The following is an 18,784-nucleotide window of genomic DNA, read 5'->3' on the forward strand; positions in this document are numbered from 1 at the left end:
CTAGACATAATAAATGATTAATCGCTCTTATCAGTATTAAGTTCGCTGCTCCGAAATTAAGAGATAATTTTTAATATTGAAGAAATTTGTGGGATTTATTTTTAAGTTTTATTTTGATAAAATTACAAGTAAATATTATTTTATTTTTAATTTTACTAAAATTCTGTGCGTAATAATTTTAATACTTATCTGAAACAAAAAATTAAATTTGCAATTTAATGAAGTCGAATTTATTCATTTGAATTTATGATTTCTACTCCAAAACAACAGTAAAGATTATGAATAAAATTAAAAATAATGTCCTTGGTCACTGTCAAGATTAAAAAGCAAAAAAAAAAAAAAATTCTATTATCGAGAAGATTATGAAAGAACAATTAATAAAAGTATGATTACTTATACCGAAGTCATAATTAATTGCTATTACCCAAACGTCAAAGAGATAACTTAGCAGCACCATTGTCATCAGCCTTGCGACGATCAATAGATCGTCACACAAATAATTATGATTATACATAATAATCCAAATGAACTTATGCCAATTGTCTCTTGACATCAGAATTTCAGAATATAACCGCAAGACATTTAATTAATTTATTTATAATCTCAGCGGTAAATTGCAGGAAGCTTTTTCTACTTCTAAATAAATTAATTAACAGAAAGAGCCAAAAGTAGACAGTTTTCTGGAACGAAGGGACATAAGTATCTTGGAACCTGACAGTGAATATCACATCTTGGCATTAGATTCAAAGGACAATCACAACCACTTGACGTCACTGACCCCCTTAAAACAAGTTCTCGATGGTTCAAGCATTTATTCATAAATTCAATAATTACTCTTGATAATTTCAATTATTTTACACTGAGAAAAAATAAATTACATTGCATAGAAATATTTTTCTGACAAGATATCATTTTTAATTAACTTCAAAAATTGTTGATAATTATTAAGAAAGTGAATCTTGATAAAATATTGATTTTTCTCAGTGTAAGCATTAAAAATTAAAAGCCTTAAAAAATAAGTGTCCCTTATTATATTAAGGGGGTATTTTGGTCTAGAAGCATTAAATTTTAGGTCATTTTTGAAGTGTCGCAAAAAAAGGCAATCAAAATTTTTATTATCCATTTTTTTATAAGTTATTTATTAACATTATAAAAATACAGAAAAAAAAAGTTAAAAATTCAAAAAATTAGCAAAAATTCAAAAAAATTTGGAATTAAAAAAAAATTAGCAATGTTGCTATGGTTGGAACTACGGAAAAGTTGAAAAAAAATTTTTTCACAAAATTGCGACTGTTAGAAAAAAAAAATTTTTTTTACCACTTTTTTGGAAATTTTCGAATTTTTTAAAAATAGTAAAAATTGAAATTTGGGATTGACCGTAGTTTCAACTATAGCGTCATTACTCTAAATTAATATTTTTTTTTTTTTTGTTTCCGACTGCTAGGAGGGTTGAAATCGTACTAATTTTTTGAAATCCCCACTTCATAAGCTGATAATTTAAAAAATTAAAAAATTTTATTTTTCTGTATTCTCATAATGTTAATAAATAACATAAAAAAATGTAGAGTAAAAATATTGATGGCTTTTTTTACGGCACTTTAAAAATTACCTGAAATTTTGTGCTTCTAGACCAGATTACCCCCTAAAACCATGGAAGATTGAAAAAAAAAAAAAAAACAAAAAAATTAACAAAATGAATAACAATTAATGAAAATTCTTATTAAGAAAACTAAAAGCTGACATTGTATTACGGTGGGTACGAAGCTAGTTTTAACAAATTAATATTTAATTATTATAAAGTATGTACGTGACTAAGTGATTGGTAAAAATAAAAAAATCATGAGCTTCTTGTGATTGGCACTGGAGGCGGCGGAACGTCTGGGATTTTAGTTTGGCTGTCTTTTTTCATTTCTTCAGCCTTTTGAAGATTAGTTGGTCTTTTGTCTTGTTCTTTTTCTTGAGGCGCTAAATTCTGAGTGTCGGAATGCTCTAGCAGTCCCGAGCCTGCTACTGGAAGCGGACCTGCGGGTGGATAATTAAAGTAATAATTTCCAGGCGCTGCGCGAGGAAGAAGATTGTAGCCGTAGTAATAAGGATTGAAGTAAATTGATGACCGTGTACTAGGATAATAAGTCAATGGCGTTTGTTCATTATCTTTTCTCTTTATCTTTTCTTCTTTAGCCATGTCATCAGCCTCAGAGTCTTTTGAGCCGTCAGTTTGCTTCCCAAAATTAATGGAGACTTCTTTCATGTCTTTGTTCACTGATTCTGTATTGGGATTGTCTGAAGGCTGGTTTCCTGGTTGGTTCGGGTTTGGCATTCGCGGGTCCCAAGGCACGGGACCTAGTGCTGGGTCCCAGGGTCCGTACGGTCCCCAAGGTCCGTATGGACCTCCGTAGGGACCATAAGGTCCGTAGTATCCATAAGGACCATAATTATACGGATAATATCCACCGTAGTAATAAGGAGGGTAGTATCCAACCACCTGGCTCTGAGACACTGGCTGGACTACTGGGTAAGCTTGCGATGATTGGAGATTCTGATCACTTGTCACCACCACATTGTACACCTTGGGATTTTTTAGCAGCTTCGGCGATGGATCTGCTGATATTTTTAACAACAGTAAACATGTTAGCAGCAATAACTGTAAAATTAAAATCACAATTTGTGGTGTAATTATTATTATTTTTTTTTTTTTAATTAAGTTACAAGCACTATGTGACTGCCGTGACTTGTGAACTATAAATAAATAAAATTTTGTTTTATTAAATAATGGCTTTTGTTAAATTTCACTGTACTTTTTTAATTATTGATGTTTTTAAAAATATAAGCTCATCCTGATGTTACACTCATCAAGAGCTTTCATTTGAGTACCCACGTGCATTTTTGATATATTTTTTATGTATACATATATATAATATATATAAATATATAAAATATATGAAAAATTGATGTGGGTACTCAAATGAAAGGTCTCGATGAGTGTAATGTCAGGGTGAGCTTATATCTTTAAAAATGTCAATAGTTCACGAGATAAACTGTTATTTCTTAATTATGTATCTAGAGCATTTTCAAATGCAGCCTAAATACTTATCATCATAAATTGACTATTGGTGAGAATGATATGAAACCATGAAAAGGCACAACTCCAGGTCAAGACTTTTCCAACAATATCAAATTTAACCATAAAAACCTATTTTTTATCATATAAATACACTGGCTACAAAATTTTGTTATTTCTCTTAATTATATAGATTATTACTGATTATATAAAAAGAAGAAGAATAGTATTGTATTATGAAACTATAGGGGCGTGATGGCCCTCAAGGATTTATTTCTTACATCCGCTCTTTTGACACCATTAAAAATATTATCAATAATTAGCTTATATAAGAGTTGATAAAATATTTACACAGAATAAGTTGTGTTTAACTAAAATCGGTTAGATATTAAATAGATTTGAATAATTAAGAGGTGAATAAATTTACCGTGCGATATTTAATTTAATGGTCAATAAAATTTACATACGACTTGATGGATTGGATCATAAAAGTTTGAGAGTGTGAGATGAAGAATAAGAATCAGTTGAAGTTAAAGATTCAGGGTGAGGATTTCAGAGAGGGTGAAATTTAAGTTAGCGAAGAAATAGTAAAAGAAGAAATATTGGTGTAGGTACTTACGTGAAAAAGTAACTTCATATTATATTGAGCACCAGTCTGTGAGCAGTAGATAACAAGTAGCAAGATTCTCGACCTGGTACGTTGTATATACGTGATCGAAACCAGGGTCTCCAGACCACTCCAGACGTAAACTCCCACTTACATACCCAGTTGGCGAAAGTACTTGGTATGGTATATGACATTATTATATTATAATACTAGTATTGTAAGAAGATTTATAAATAAATGTCTGGACGTGACTGATGAATCGGAGATCAATTTGTTTACGTTATTATTAATTTAATAACATTTCTTCTTCGCTAACGAGATTTATAACTCTCGTTAAATTTATTAATTTTTAAATAAATACTCCGTTGGAAATATTGTTATTATTTATACAATTTATTATCATTATTTTAATGGCAGAGTAGGAGGAAATTTTTATGCGTATGACAGATCAGCAATGAGTGGCCTTGAGCCTCTGGCATTTTATATCGGCTCAATTGGAATGTAACACATTCGTCTTAATAATAGTAATGGAAAATTCGGTAAAAATATTACCAGCAAGAGTACAACTGGCGACAATAGTAACAGAAGTCCTGCGTAAATAATTAGCCACCAAACTGGTGAAATTCCGGCTAGTGGATTTAACATTGTCAATTTAAATAATTATTTTTTATCGTTGATTAAATATTTAATTATTTCTTCAGATATTTATCATGGCTGTCGAGTCATCAGCGTTTAATCGTCAGCTGCTTAATTTATTCAGCATCTCTGTAAAAAAAAAAAAAAAGAAATGGTGTATAAATGTTTTAAATTTTATTAGATTTTTCTTCAATTGAAGAAAAGAATTTTTTTTTTTTTTTTTTTTTTAAAATAGGTGAAAATTTTTGACGATTTTATTCAAGCGTTTAAACTGTTCTTGTTCAGGGAGTTGCGACGCTTGAAAGTACGTATGATGCGGTCGTCCTTGTACTTACCGTAGTAAAACTGACGAAAGAGGTGATGAAGCAATAGCTGCGATAGAGAATGCTTTATGTTTTTTATTAATACTTTATTTTTCGCTTCTTTGCTATCAACATTGGCAATAGTATAACCACTGATATCAATTATATAAATATATACATCAGCAGTGCTTCCAATGACAATTTAAATTGTCATGCACATGTTTGTACCTTGTGATAACAAAAAATCCAGTAATAATAGAACTGGTCATAATTGCAAGAAAGAGAAATTTTCTTCTTGCGCAATCGTATTACACATAATAGGATTATTCAATCCATCACATATGATGTTTAGATTACGTTATGATGTATGTAAATCATAAAATAATAAAATTTTTGATTGAAGAAAAAAAAAAAATTTTTTTTTCTATTTCTTCATATTTCTTCTTTTTTTGATTTTTTAAAAATAGTCTCTTGCAAGATGTATTCCGATAGTTTCTTGATAGTTTCCGGTGATCTTGAGTGATAAATTTATTAATGATAGTATTAGTAGTATAATAGCAATGTGTGATTAGTAGTAATTTAATGTGACAAGTAGTAATTTAGTAAGCAAAGAGGTTTAATTAGAATCAAAGGATTAGATTATTTATAATTATTGTAAAAATACATACTCTGTTGAAGGATGAGCTGGATTACGATAAAACTGAAGGATGACTGTATCACAAACCGCGTCTGGTAGACTGAGCGGTAGCTGGTGTATGCTTTCCCTTTCTTTAGTTGTTGGACAGTGACTCGAGTCTTGAGTTCGTAGCTGTTAGCTTCTGGCCGGTGATACTAACAACAACTGTATTCCATAGTTGTACCAATGTTTTTATTTGCACACTGTTTATTTGTTTCATCACCAATACTGAGCGCTTTATCGGTGTAGGAACTAGTTGGCCGTCAGTTTAAGCGCTCTTTTTTATCCTTTTTAGTTCACTAATAATAATAAACATTCCAAGGACAAACAACATAAGTAGAATATTTAAGTTAAGTATTTCATGTGTTAAATATATTTGCTAAAATATTTATATGTATGTGTATATTTAAAATTTAAATTACAAATTTTTAACGACGATAATATTTTTATCTCTAATATTAACATGTAAAAAAATATACCGATATAAAAATAATCATTTGCATTAATACAAATATTTAATTTTATTAATCATTTTATCGAAACCTGATTATAATTTATCAGTTAACTCGGGAACAGCTTTAAATAAATCGGCAACTAATCCGTAATCAGCAACTTGAAAGATTGGAGCTTCCGGGTCTTTGTTTATTGCTACTATTGTTTTTGAGTCTTTCATACCAGCTAGATGTTGAATTGCACCAGAGATACCCACGGCAATATATAAATCCTTAAAAAAAAAAAAAAAAAAATTAAATAATCTAAGAATTAAATAAAATTAGCAAGCAATTTAAATATATCTTACGGGAGCAACAATTTTTCCAGTTTGGCCAACTTGCATATCATTGGGTACATAGCCAGCATCTACGGCAGCACGTGAGGCACCAACAGCGGCTTTAAGCTTATCAGCAAGTGAGTATATCAGCTTGAAGTTATCACCAGATTTAAGACCTCGTCCACCCGATACAACGACGCTAGCTGACGTCAATTCCGGGCGATCTGATTTACTCAGTTCTTGTTTAATAAATTCAATTAAATTTGATTTATATTCTCCGGCTGGCGCCGGCTCTGTGGGTGCGTTTCCACCTTCCAAGGGTAATGCTTCAAATGAAGTGCCTCTGACCGTAACAACTTTGATGCTATCTTTGACCTTTACTGTTTGTAATGCATTGCCAGCGTAGATAGGCCGGACAAAAGTATCTGAAGACTTGATATTGATAACGTCACTCACCGGGGATACATCTAGTTTTGCGGCGACCTAATTTTTTTTAAATATTAAATTAGTTTTATATAAACATGAAGCTTTGATAAAAGTTTGTCTGCATTTGTATGTGTAATTTTTTACAGAGAATTATTTTATTTAGGTTTAAGGAAGTATACGAGCACTAAGGCAACTTTTGATAAAAGGCTTGGTTTTTTTTTTTTTTTTTAATGAAGTTTAAATATGTCTTAAAACAAATTCCGAAAGTGAAAAAAAATATGTGCTCTAGTTAAGACTTCGAACTAGGTTTTGAACGGAAGATTTTTTTTTTTTTTTTTTTTTCAATTACAACTATTTAAAAAAAATCCCGCGAAATGGATGAAAGTAAATATATTAGTCATAAATTTCATTCAAAAAAACTTATACTTGCCCGACTAATTAAAGTGTATTAATTAAAAGAAAAATAAATGCCGTCATTAGCCAATTTTAAATATATATATATATATATATATATATATATATATATATATATATATATATATATATATATATATATATATATATATATATATATATATATATATATATTGAGAAAAATCATATGGTTACTGCTCTCCCCTTACCGCGCTACAATCTAAATTGCACGAAGAAAAAAATTTTTGAACCAAAAAAATAATTTTAAAAAGTTTCATTGTTTTAAATCAAAACAAAAAATTCTTGAATCAAGTAAAATTTACTTGAAACAAGAAAAATTTTTTAGTTTAAGAATTTTTTATTCAAATAAAAAAAATTGAAATTCTTCAAAATTATTTACTTGGTTCAAATAAATTTTTTTTTCTGTGTAGGATATATTCTGCACATATATAAATGGAAATGATTTTAATATCGAGATCAGCAGACGTTTGGTAATTTTTATAATTTTAAAAGCATAAAATAATTATTTTAAATGTAAATATAAAAATAATAAAAAAAAACTAACCCGTGGTATTAATGCTTTACCAAAAGCACTACCTCCAGCCATAATATGGCTAAAATTAAATTGTTTATGAGTCGCCAAAATCAAAGGCGTCATAGACTCTGGAGTAAATCCTTTGAAAGCATCGCTCTCAGCGACCAGTACTTTGCTGATGCCATTAGCTTTACATAATGCTGCCGCAGCTGGTCCGCACTTTGTTCCAGCAACCAGCACAGTTATATCACCTCCGATTTTCTTCGCAGCACTGAGGACTGCCTGGGTAATTGGTGTCAGGGTTTCATTATTGTGCTCTGCTATCACCAGTGTTGATTCGAATCTTGCCAGAGATCCAAACTGTAAGATTAACATATGTTAGTCTCTTTAAAATCAACACATCCTCAATAACAAGTAAATAAATAATAAAAAAATAAAATAGACATTTATAATTTAAAAACTTAAGATAAAATATTTATTGTTATATAAAATATTTACTTACTTTGTTATGTCTGGCACTTTTTAAACAATTTGCAAACATTTTTTTAATTATCTAAAAAATTTTCAACAATTAAATTTTACTAGTGTAATTTTTAATTTAAATAAAAATAAAATATATTTTAATTTCAGTGAAATATTGCAAGAAACTTGTATGTTTAATTTAGAATATTAAGACTAAGTAGAATAAAAAAAAATATTGAGGCCAAAGTCCTCCCGGAGATAATATATACATCTTTAGTATGAGTATAATAATTTAAAAATTACTTCTAGAGGGCAGCACTCTCCGGGGAACAGCAGCGCTCTGTCAGTTAGTGAGTTTTTGTCGCACTGTTATGTCACTATTAATAGACATTAAAAATTTTTTTTTAATTTTATGGCAATTAAATTATTATTAAAAAAATGTAATTAAAAAGTTTGATATGTGAAAATTAATAAAAATTGTAAGTAAAAATTTTTAGAACCTTTTTTTTATTGTAATTGATTTGTTAAAAAAGTTTTTTAAATTGACAGCTGTCGGCTAACTTCAGGATCATGCGCTGTTTCAGTTTTATTCCGAAATATTGACAAAACTCTAACCTAAAAATTTGTGTGCAGTTTACTTGATAAAATTTTAAACAATAAATGTGTAATAAATAAATAAATAGAATGGCGGATGTACGAGATATTTTGGACATTGAAAGTCCAGCTGCTGGAGAGTTAACCCGTGAGTCAATATTTGGCAATAAAAAGACAGCAAAAAAATATGATTACAAGGTAAAGAAACGTCCTGAGGGAATGCACAGAGAAGTGTTTGCATTGCTATGTAAGGATAACACTGATGTTCCTCCAATTTTTCCAACTGACACGGGAAAAGGATACAAACAAGCGCGCGCTAAGCTTGGTATGAAAAAAGTCCGCCAATGGAAGTGGACACCGTTTACGAATCCTGCACGGACTGACGGCGCTGAGTTTCATCATTGGAGGCGAGCTGCTGACACTAACAAGGAGTACCCGTTCGCAAAGTTTAACAAAAAAATTCCTGTGCCGACGTACACCAACACGGAGTACAACCAGCACTTGACAGTCAACGGCTGGACTCGCGCGGAGACTGACCACCTGTTTGATTTATGTCGTAGGTTTGATTTGAGGTTTATTGTCATCCAGGACCGGTGGGACACCAGCAAATACTCCCCGAGGAGTGTTGAGGATCTTAAGGAGAGATATTACCAAGTTTGCGGAGCGCTGATCAAAGCAAAGTCTTACTCTGATAAGATTTACATCTTCGACGCCGACCATGAAAAGCGGCGCAAAGAGCAGCTGAAAAAATTGTTTGAAAGAACGCCAGAGTTGGTCGGAGAGGAGCAAACTCTGCTGACCGAGTTGAGGAAAATCGAGCAGAGAAAGAAGGAGCGCGATCGCAAGACTCAGGATCTACAGAAGTTGATTACTGCGGCTGACCACCAGGCCGATCCGAGGAAAAACGAGCGCAAGCAGGCTCTTAAGAAGACCACCACCACCTCGAGGAACAGGCCCAGTAAATCTGATACCGCTTACACGCAGAAACTACAAGTTGTTGAGTCCGCGGGTATCAAGTTCCCCGATTTCAAAAATAGCGGAGTCAGTTTAAGAGGACAAAGATTGAAATTGCCCAGCAGTTTGGGCCAAAAAAAGATTAAAGTCATTGAGACTATGTTGAACGAACTGAAGATGGACTTGAATCCTCCGCCAACTGAAGAAATTTGTCAGCAGTTCAATGAATTGAGGAGTGACATTATTCTCCACTTTGAACTCCAAGGAGCTCTTGTTACTTGCAATTACGAATTGCAGTCACTGCGTCATCAATATGAAGCCCTGGCACCCGGAAAAGTAAATAATTCACCTCATATGTTTTTTATTTTAATCAATAAGTCAATAAATGTAAAAATATTGATTTATTTTTAAATTTCAGACCTTGACTATTCCTGCAGCGCTGATGCCTAAAAATGAAGAAGTTAAATCGGAAATAATCGATGTCGTTGGATGTATATAATTATTAATTAATTTGAATTACCGTTTCACTGGAAGTGTTGAAGTGATAACTCAATTTTTTCTACATATTAATGCTGTTAAATCGTATCAATAAGTATTAATAATTTAATTAATCATTCGTATTTATCATTGATGGACGATTATTGATATGACTTTGGAAATTAAAATAATCGTAATCATTTACGATTTATCTAATTGCTTTTTATAAACATGAAGAATTTTTTTAATCATTACAGTGTAATTATTAGGAGAAAAATGTAATTTTAGGAAAGAAAAAAAAAACTTATGGTAATGCTTGTAAATACAAATAAATAATACGTTTTAAATAGTTACTTATATCTCTGTGTATTTTATATTGTCGACAAAAAGTAACAATGTACGGTCAAACCGTATAATTTATCTACAACAATCTACAATAGATTACAATATGTTTTATCTTTTTAGTTTTTATTTGTTTATTTTTCATGAAATATTTTATTTATTCATTCAATTATTTTTTTTTTTTTTTTTTTTTTTAGGCTGGTGGAGAAAAAGTAAAGATGGAGAATTAGGAAGAAGGAAAACATTTGGATGGTCCAATTTGGCCTCCTAGCTTTCACTCCATTCAATTTATTTATTAATTGATCATTAGTTTTTTAATAAAGTAGTTAATTTTAGATTGCATCAATTGATTCGGCCTCTACGACGAATTACTTGACATTATTAGCTGTACTTGGTACAAATTGATATATCTGGCAATAATCAATTAATTTATTTAATTTTTCAGCCAGAATTGAGGCATCGAATATTTTTTTTTTTTTAATAATTTAATTTTATTAGAGGAAAGTTTCAAGAGTTCACAAGATAATGCAGTACAATAAATCTCCATCTCTAATATTTTAGAATTATTATTTCAAATTGATAATTATAATTGTAATAGTAATTATAATTTATAATAATCAACCATCAACTTTAATATAAATTTTATTAAACATAAACGAAAACATATAAATATATAGTTTATAATTTATAATAAATAAATTACAAGTATATATTTATTTTTAATGATAACTTTTTGTGTTTAAATCGAGGATATTATGAACTACCCCAGTAGCTTTCCTCGTACATATTATGTTAAGAGTTTGACAAATAACTTATTAACGCACGTATTCACTCATTGACGCTAATGTCAGGTAATTGATAAAGCGAGAAGACTGTATAATATATTTTTTTTTAGTAATAAAGAGCGTTAGTAGTTTTTTTCATTTATTTTTGAGTTATGATACTTGAATTTTTATGAAAGGAGAAAATGATAGCGAAAGTATTTAGCAATTTATACTTTTGATTATTACTTTTATTTAATAACTCTTTTTTTTATCATTTTTTTTTAAATTGCAACATACCAGTTATTATCATGCCTTTGCACTGAGAAAAAAAATATTTTAACTTAAAATTTAATTTAATAAAAATTTTAAATTGTCAAGAAAAATTTAATTGGTGTTTAAAAAATATTTTAACTTAAAATTTTAAATTATAAAAAAAAAAATTAAATTAGTGTTTAAAAAATATTTCAACTTAAAATTTAGTTTAATTAAAATTTTAAATTATAAAAAAAAATTGAATTAGTGTTTAAAAAATATTTTAACTAAAAATTCAATTTAATTAAAATTTTAAATTATCAAGAAAAATTGAATTGGTGTTTAAAAAATATTTTTTTTTTAATTAAAATTATTTTTTTTATCAATCTATTGTGATATTGAATAATAGAGAAAAAAAAATTAATTTTTAGTCAATCACAAAATTTTTTATCACTGAAATCCCTGAACATGCACGCCTGCGTTATCGCAAATCCACTCAATATTTTTTTTCTCAGTGCAATTGTCAGTTTTTAATATTTCCGTAGGCTTTTTTATTTTTTTTTTTTTTTAATAAAATTCTATATTTGCACTTAAATCATTCGTCAGCAGTTTTATTTCTTTATTAATGACAAGATCGATCGAATTAAATATTTTTGTTTAGAATAAGTATAAAGCGACTATAGGAAGGAATCGATTTTTTTTTTTTCAAGTGGAAATATATAATAATAAGCAGCATGAATTTATAACTGTTCTGAAAATAGTTTCAAACATTGTAGAGTCGTGAGAAATATGCTGTTTTATTAATTTATTTACTCTTCATTTTTTTTTTTTATAAATATGTCCGTCAAATAATTTTTTTTTTTTTCACTTCTGTTAAATCCTCAAATAAATTTTCTAAAATTTCGATACAATTTTAACCGTACACTTTCAAAACAATAAATATTCATTATAAAGAATAAATAATGATATCCATATTCATTAATAATAATTAACAACTATTAATTTATAAATTTTCCAATATTTAAAAAATTAGAATTACAGCACACTCATAATTCTCAGTTATACTAAAAGCAAGACGCAGAATTCAGACTACGAAAGTTATGTTAATTATTTTAATTATCAACTGGCAAGTATATTTCTTTATTTACGTCTTTAAGTAACATATTCAATAGTAATTTTTAATGCATATATGTGTATGATATGATAGACTTTATAATTTTTAATAAATCTCAAACAAGTTAGCAACAGACCAAAAAGTTAACGGACTTGGTAGATTATTAATTATCTTTTCTTTATTTTTTTTTCTTTTAATAATTCAATAATAATTCAACTTGTAACATGAGGAACCGTGCTTAAATTTATTAAACATAACACGGTCACATAATTTTTTTATAATATAATATAATAATATTTAATTCCGTAACACATATGTCCTGCTACAGGATATGTCTTTTAACAATTCTCAATACTTACAAACACGATAAGGCTGTTGCCGAAAATTATGACAAAAATTCTTTAATTATAGAACTTGATTTTTTTTTAATTATTTAATTTGTTAAATAATTTTTAAAATTTTTTATAATAAGAAAATTTATAAAAATTTCAGTGTAAATTGAGAAAAAAATTAAATTATAATGCGGCATTTTTACTGAGGAATATATTTTATAAGCTATTATTATTCCAGGCCTCGAAAACTAGGAAATACCTTCAAATTAATAAAAACTTGAAGAAGAAGAAAAAGACATTTTTTAAGCACTTTGTCATATAAATAGAGCGAATCGTTATAAATATTTTAATGCAAAGCATAAAAAATTTTTCATTTTTAAAGTTGCTCTAATTTTTTTCTATCATACATTTCCTTCAGAGAAGAACGACTAAAAAAAACAAATTTAAAAAGGTCGGCCGATCGATAATTTAGGACCAAAAATGAGCGGAAGCACTGTTGTTAAATAATAAATTTTTTTTCCACAAAAATATAAAAATTTTCTTGATACTAAAGTTATTAGCAGACGTCTGAAAATTTTTTAATTAAATTACAACTAAAAAAAAATTTCTAAAAAATTACACTCGTAATTTTTCAAGTTTTTTGCAGGTGAAATTTTTTTTTTAAATTATTTAATTGAAATTTTTTTAATAAAAAATTTCTAAAAATTTTGAAATGTCGGCTAACTTAATTTTCATAAATTTACACTAAAAAAATTTTTTTTTGTTAGAAAAAACAATATTATAAATTTATCTTTGCTTCAAAAAATTAAAAAAAATTTTTTCCATCAGCTCTAGAGAAAATAATTGGAATAATTGCAATTATTGCATCAATACCGATCGATTAATTTAAAATAAAATTTTTATCATATTTATTCGGCAACATCCTTTGATATTTTTCATATTATAATTATAAACAATTAGCACTCTTATTGATTTACATAAAGTTGTTATTAATAATAGTCACATAGCACTTTTTCTACTTTTTTTTCATCCCTTTACCTTTTAATTACAACAACAAATATATAGATATGTATAAACATATATACACATACGGATATGTACAATACAACATAAATGTATATGTATATGTGGATATATGATTAACATTTACATAAATAAAATTCAATAATAAATATAAATGAATAAATATAAATAACAAACTAACGATAACATTTTTTGCACGGCTCACATGTGTTTGTTAAATTATGTGACGTGTATTAATAATTATTTTAAAAACTAATATTAATTATTATTTATTATTTATGAGCGTACGTTCATCTCATTCTCTCTCTCCCTCACAATCGTTTAGCGTTCTAATTCATTTTAAAAATCAAACAATACTCTATTTAATGAATTATCAATTATTTTAACTAATATATATATATATATATATATATATATATATATATATATATATATATATATATTTATATTTATATTTATTTATTTATAGATTTATTTGTATAATATACTATGGTAGACAACAACGATTAACCTACGCATGTATTTAAAATTTTCTGCTCTATATCGTATTTCGTATATGCCGTAAAAATTTTGTATATAAGGATATAATAAATGTTAAGTATTTTTTTATATTTATTCATTATTTATTTATATATTTGTATATATATATTACTGCGATCGCGCAGTATTCGCAGTGGGGCCAGTATCATGAATTGCGAGACTATTTTTAATGCAATTTAAACATCAATTTTTTAGTTCCCTTTTTTGTTCCTTCTTTTTTTTATTATTTTTTAATTTTTTTAATAATAAAACATTCAACAGCTATAAGTTATTTATCATGTCGATTTAATTACGGCTGTGAATAAACGCGATAAAAAAAGTACATTTATATTTTACTAATTTTTGAAATGCATCACTGTTATTGTTCCTGTGTATAATTAATACATAACATAACATAACTAATAACAATTACAATAATAATAATAATAATAATTTGTATTTAAGTAATCTCCTTTTTTTTTTTTGTACAAATACTTTATTTAAAACGATATCAGTCGTTTTTAAAAATTATTTTTCAGCAAGAAGAGAATGGTAATAATTACTGTACAACAAAATTAATACTTTAAAAAATAAACAGCCGCTTTTAAAAATTACTGCGACAAGGTAGCGAATTACAAACATTTATAACAACTTTCTAAAATTATAAATAATTTTATTTTTTTTTTTTCTAGCTCTTGTTGCACTTATCTACTCATCATCGACGATGACAAGGTCGGATAATCAATGACCAGTCTTGATTAGTTTAGTCGTGTCGCATAGTAAAAAATTTTGCGTCTCTGCGTCAAAAAATTTTGTGTTAAAAATTTTTGTGTTTAATATTTAACACTTTTATGTGTAAATTTAACATTTATTATGTTAAATCAACGGAAAAAAGTGTTAAATATTTCAAATAAAAATTTTTAACACAAAATTTTTTGACGCAATGACGCAAAATTTTTTACTGTGCACTATACAATAATCACGTTTATATATAATAATATATCGCGTTGCAAATGCCATAAGGGCGTATGAAAAAAATTCTATTTATTTTTTCTAAGTCCAAAAAAATTGTTAGTTTGAAGAAAAAATTTTTTTTTGCATTTCTGCACATTTCATGAAAAAATACGTCGGTTTCCAAAAAAAATTTTTTTTATACGTCCTTATGGCTCCCGGGATTTACCTCGGATGCCATAAGGACGTATAAAAAATTTTTTTTTCGGGAATCAACGTAATTTTGTATGAAACGTGAAGAAATGCAAAAAAAAAATTTTTCTCCAAACTAAAGATTTTTTTTGGACTTAAAAAAAAAAAATAGGATTTTTTTTTATACGCCCGTATGGTATTAGTAACGCTATAAATCTTTTTTTTTATGATAATAATAATAATAATTTGAATAATCTCAAAATAATCGGCACAGAAGGCGAATATTGCTTCCATCATTAATTCGATACTGACTCCGAAAGCGATCGCCTTAAACATATTGTTGTAAGATTGCGTTTTTTTTTTTCTGCATAATTTATATATTTCCTATTTTATGTTTACTTTTTATCTACTGTCACAATCGGTGTTTTTAACTGCGAACATATGTTCTCATTAGTTATTATTTTATCTGTGTTATTTATTTATAATAATTATCCACAGGATGCGGTGGTCGTTGATTGGGAATTATTTAAACAATTTATTTATCCGTTCTATTTTGGAAAAAACAGTTAAGAGATTTTAAAAAACTTTCTTCTAATTTTAGTCTGATAAAACATATACAGTTAAATGGTCCAAATTTTTTTTTTATAAATTAATTTTACAAGTAATACAATAAAATATTCAAGCTACAATCTCTTTACTTTTAGTTTTATTTTATTTCGTTGGTTCGTGTCTCGAATTAATTATTATTTTTTTTTTAATAATGAAAATTTAATTAAATTATTAATATATGTATTAATTATCAATCAATAAATATACATATATATGTATATGTATATTGATAGTAATGCATTTAATGTTTTAACAACGCTGGTGGACGGGGTGAATTCTATAGTATGCAATTTTAACGCTATAAATAAATATAATCATGATTAATAATAATAATAATAATAATAATAATAATAATAATAATAATAATAATAATAATAATAATAATAATAATAATAATAATAATAATAATAATAATAATAATAATAATAATAATAATAATAATAATAATAATAATAACAATCATAATAATAATTTTTTTTATCGTTAAATCTTGTTATAATTTTATATTAATATTAATACGATACATGGAAAATTTTTATAATTATATTGACCTACCTATCGATTAATAATTTGTCTCTATAATTATAATAATAATTTATATCAGCGTCATTGTCGCTTAATTATTTATTTATATTATATTTTCGTAATCTTAAAAACTTTAACGTTCTAGATCTTACACGAGTGAATTATCTAATCTAATATCGTTACTAATCATAATCAATAATAATATATTTATATATCTAAATTTAAACGTCTCTTTCTCTGATATGTGCGTTCATGCCTTGTCATTTTTATTACGACAAATATATATAGATCTATATATATATATTTTTTTTTTTTTATTCAAATATATATAAGTTATAATTCAATTATAACATTTCATTATTTTTTTTCAGCTCACCTTTAACTTAATTTAGCGATTTAACGATCAGCATGTGTGTCATTTATGTTATTGAAAGCCAGATTTTGCCTTACCAAGTTATTAAATTCCCCAAATCGACAGACCAAATTTTTATTTATTTTATTTATATTTAGTAAGTAATCTAAAATAAGTTCAATAAATCAATCCGGTTTATTTATTCATCGCGATTTTTTGTTCAATTAACGGAGATAAGAAAATAGCAATTATTACAATTGTAAATTTTACATTAAATAAAAATAAAAATTAGTTTAATTAAAATTGCAATTTTTCTAATATAACTCAATAATTATAATAATACTATTTTTTATAGAGTAAAGTAAATAAATAATACATCCAAAAAATTTTAAGTGATTTTAAGAAATAATTAGAATAATTATCATTATCTTTTCTCCGTTAAAATTTAAATTGTTTAATTGAAACAAGTAGTGTAATGACAACTCACATAAATTAAAATTATAAAAATTTGCGAATTATATATGGTAACAATTTGGCAATAATTTTAATTGACATTGAATAGTAAAAATTAAAAAAGTAATAATTTTTTTAATTTATTGCCATGATAAAATTGGAAAATCACGGATAGGAGGATTTATTATTAATACAGTAAGAAGGAGTGAAAGTAAAAGGGTCACGCGATGCAAAACACGCAGGTTGTCTGAGCTGTAATCACATCACTGTTTATTTATTTTATGTTTGGTATTTATTTTACTTATTTTTTTTTTTTTTATTAATTGTACTTGTCAATCAAAACAAATACAATTAATGAAAAAATTCAATAAAATAAATAAATCTATCATGGTATATTTATTTAAAATGTTTACTTTAATTTTACTAAGCTCTAATTTCGCAATGGGGCGTCGCCATTTATTATTCGCGGATCAATATACTTCGGGAAGATCGTATTGTGCATAATTAACTAATTTCATTTAATAATATTTTTATTGTTTATTTGAATAATTATTCATTCATTTATTTATATTATTTTAATGGATAATATTTTCATTATTTTACACCTAGATAACTACTGTACCGAGTAACGCTACTTCCATCGTACTTCATACCGCGCAATCGATTTTCAAGCGTGTTATGAAGGAAAAAAATAAAATAAAGAATAAGAATAAAAAAAAATAACAAAAAAAAAAAAAACAGATTCACTACCGCAAAATCGATCGCATTTGATTACAGTACGAATTTTATTTTGAGGACTCACCGACATTACAATTTCGCTGTACATCCAATCTTATGATATGATCACGATCTTCAACCACTCATTTTATTCTTATATTTTATATATCATCATCCCAATTGCTCCACCAATATATCACTACTAACAATAACACAGTTTTACATTTATTTAATTGTTCTTCACATTTATATACACATATATAAATATATACGTATATAAAAAAAACTTAATATCTTAAATTAACACGCTCATTAATTATAAAAACGTCAGTATTTTATAAATATATATACATTATCATTTTTAAAATAAATAAATTAATATTTCTTCACAAAAAAATTTAATATTGAAATTAAATTAAGATAAATTTCATTTTAATTTCAACTTCAAGTAATCTTTTTTAATTACTTTTGAAAATTATCTTGAATTCAATTTGATGGTAATTTGATAATCTAGGCCGCAATTAGGCGCTTAATAACCTGGACATTTTTTAAATTATACTTTTCAATATTTTTTTCAACGCCATAATTTTACAATTTCAATTTTAAATTTATAAATTAAAAAAATGAGATTTTAATGCAATTAAAAAAAAAAAAAAAAAAAAAAAAAGTAATAATTGATAAAATTACTGACACTCTAAGAGAACTTGTTTGCTTCATCGCCGAAGA

General features: G+C 26.7%; 3 protein-coding genes across 3 annotated transcripts; 1 reads left to right on the forward strand and 2 right to left on the reverse strand.

Annotated features, from left to right (window-relative positions):
- Positions 1 to 1,698: 1,698 nt before the first annotated feature.
- LOC141527636 (uncharacterized) lies at positions 1,699 to 3,698 on the reverse strand. The gene is made up of 2 exons (XM_074243206.1): positions 3,681 to 3,698; positions 1,699 to 2,776 (listed from the first exon to the last, which is right to left on the reverse strand). The coding sequence occupies exons 1-2, from the start codon at positions 3,696 to 3,698 to the stop codon at positions 1,838 to 1,840; spliced, it is 957 nt and encodes a 318-aa protein (XP_074099307.1). The 3' UTR covers positions 1,699 to 1,837.
- A 342-nt stretch (positions 3,699 to 4,040) lies between these two features.
- Positions 4,041 to 8,137, reverse strand: Wal (electron transfer flavoprotein subunit alpha wal). Its single transcript, XM_074243456.1, has 5 exons — positions 7,929 to 8,137; positions 7,457 to 7,786; positions 6,082 to 6,534; positions 5,275 to 6,006; positions 4,041 to 4,433 (listed from the first exon to the last, which is right to left on the reverse strand). The coding sequence occupies exons 1-4, from the start codon at positions 7,965 to 7,967 to the stop codon at positions 5,830 to 5,832; spliced, it is 999 nt and encodes a 332-aa protein (XP_074099557.1). The 5' UTR covers positions 7,968 to 8,137; the 3' UTR covers positions 4,041 to 4,433; positions 5,275 to 5,829.
- A 115-nt stretch (positions 8,138 to 8,252) lies between these two features.
- Positions 8,253 to 10,270, forward strand: Dmap1 (DNA methyltransferase 1 associated protein 1). Its single transcript, XM_074243454.1, has 3 exons — positions 8,253 to 8,367; positions 8,438 to 9,772; positions 9,855 to 10,270. The coding sequence occupies exons 2-3, from the start codon at positions 8,573 to 8,575 to the stop codon at positions 9,933 to 9,935; spliced, it is 1,281 nt and encodes a 426-aa protein (XP_074099555.1). The 5' UTR covers positions 8,253 to 8,367; positions 8,438 to 8,572; the 3' UTR covers positions 9,936 to 10,270.
- Positions 10,271 to 18,784: the final 8,514 nt, after the last annotated feature.

The sequence above is a fragment of the Cotesia typhae genome, unplaced genomic scaffold (assembly GCF_013202065.1).
Source record: "Cotesia typhae breed Kobodo isofemale line unplaced genomic scaffold, CoteBio_Ctyphae contig_4, whole genome shotgun sequence".
Taxonomy (NCBI): Eukaryota; Metazoa; Arthropoda; class Insecta; order Hymenoptera; family Braconidae; genus Cotesia; species Cotesia typhae.

Bases quoted from the DNA above. Each gene is read 5' to 3' on its own strand.
- Dmap1 (XM_074243454.1), top strand. From the start codon at position 8,573: ATGGCGGATGTACGAGATATTTTGGACATTGAAAGTCCAGCTGCTGGA. The intron at 9,773-9,854 runs GTAAATAATTCA...TTTAAATTTCAG, and splicing joins AAGCCCTGGCACCCGGAAAA to ACCTTGACTATTCCTGCAGC.
- Wal (XM_074243456.1), bottom strand. From the start codon at position 7,967: ATGTTTGCAAATTGTTTAAAAAGTGCCAGACATAACAAA. The intron at 6,535-7,456 runs GTTAGTTTTTTT...AAAAAAAATTAG, and splicing joins GTAAAGCATTAATACCACGG to GTCGCCGCAAAACTAGATGT. The intron at 6,007-6,081 runs GTAAGATATATT...TTTTTTTTTAAG, and splicing joins CTGGAAAAATTGTTGCTCCC to GATTTATATATTGCCGTGGG.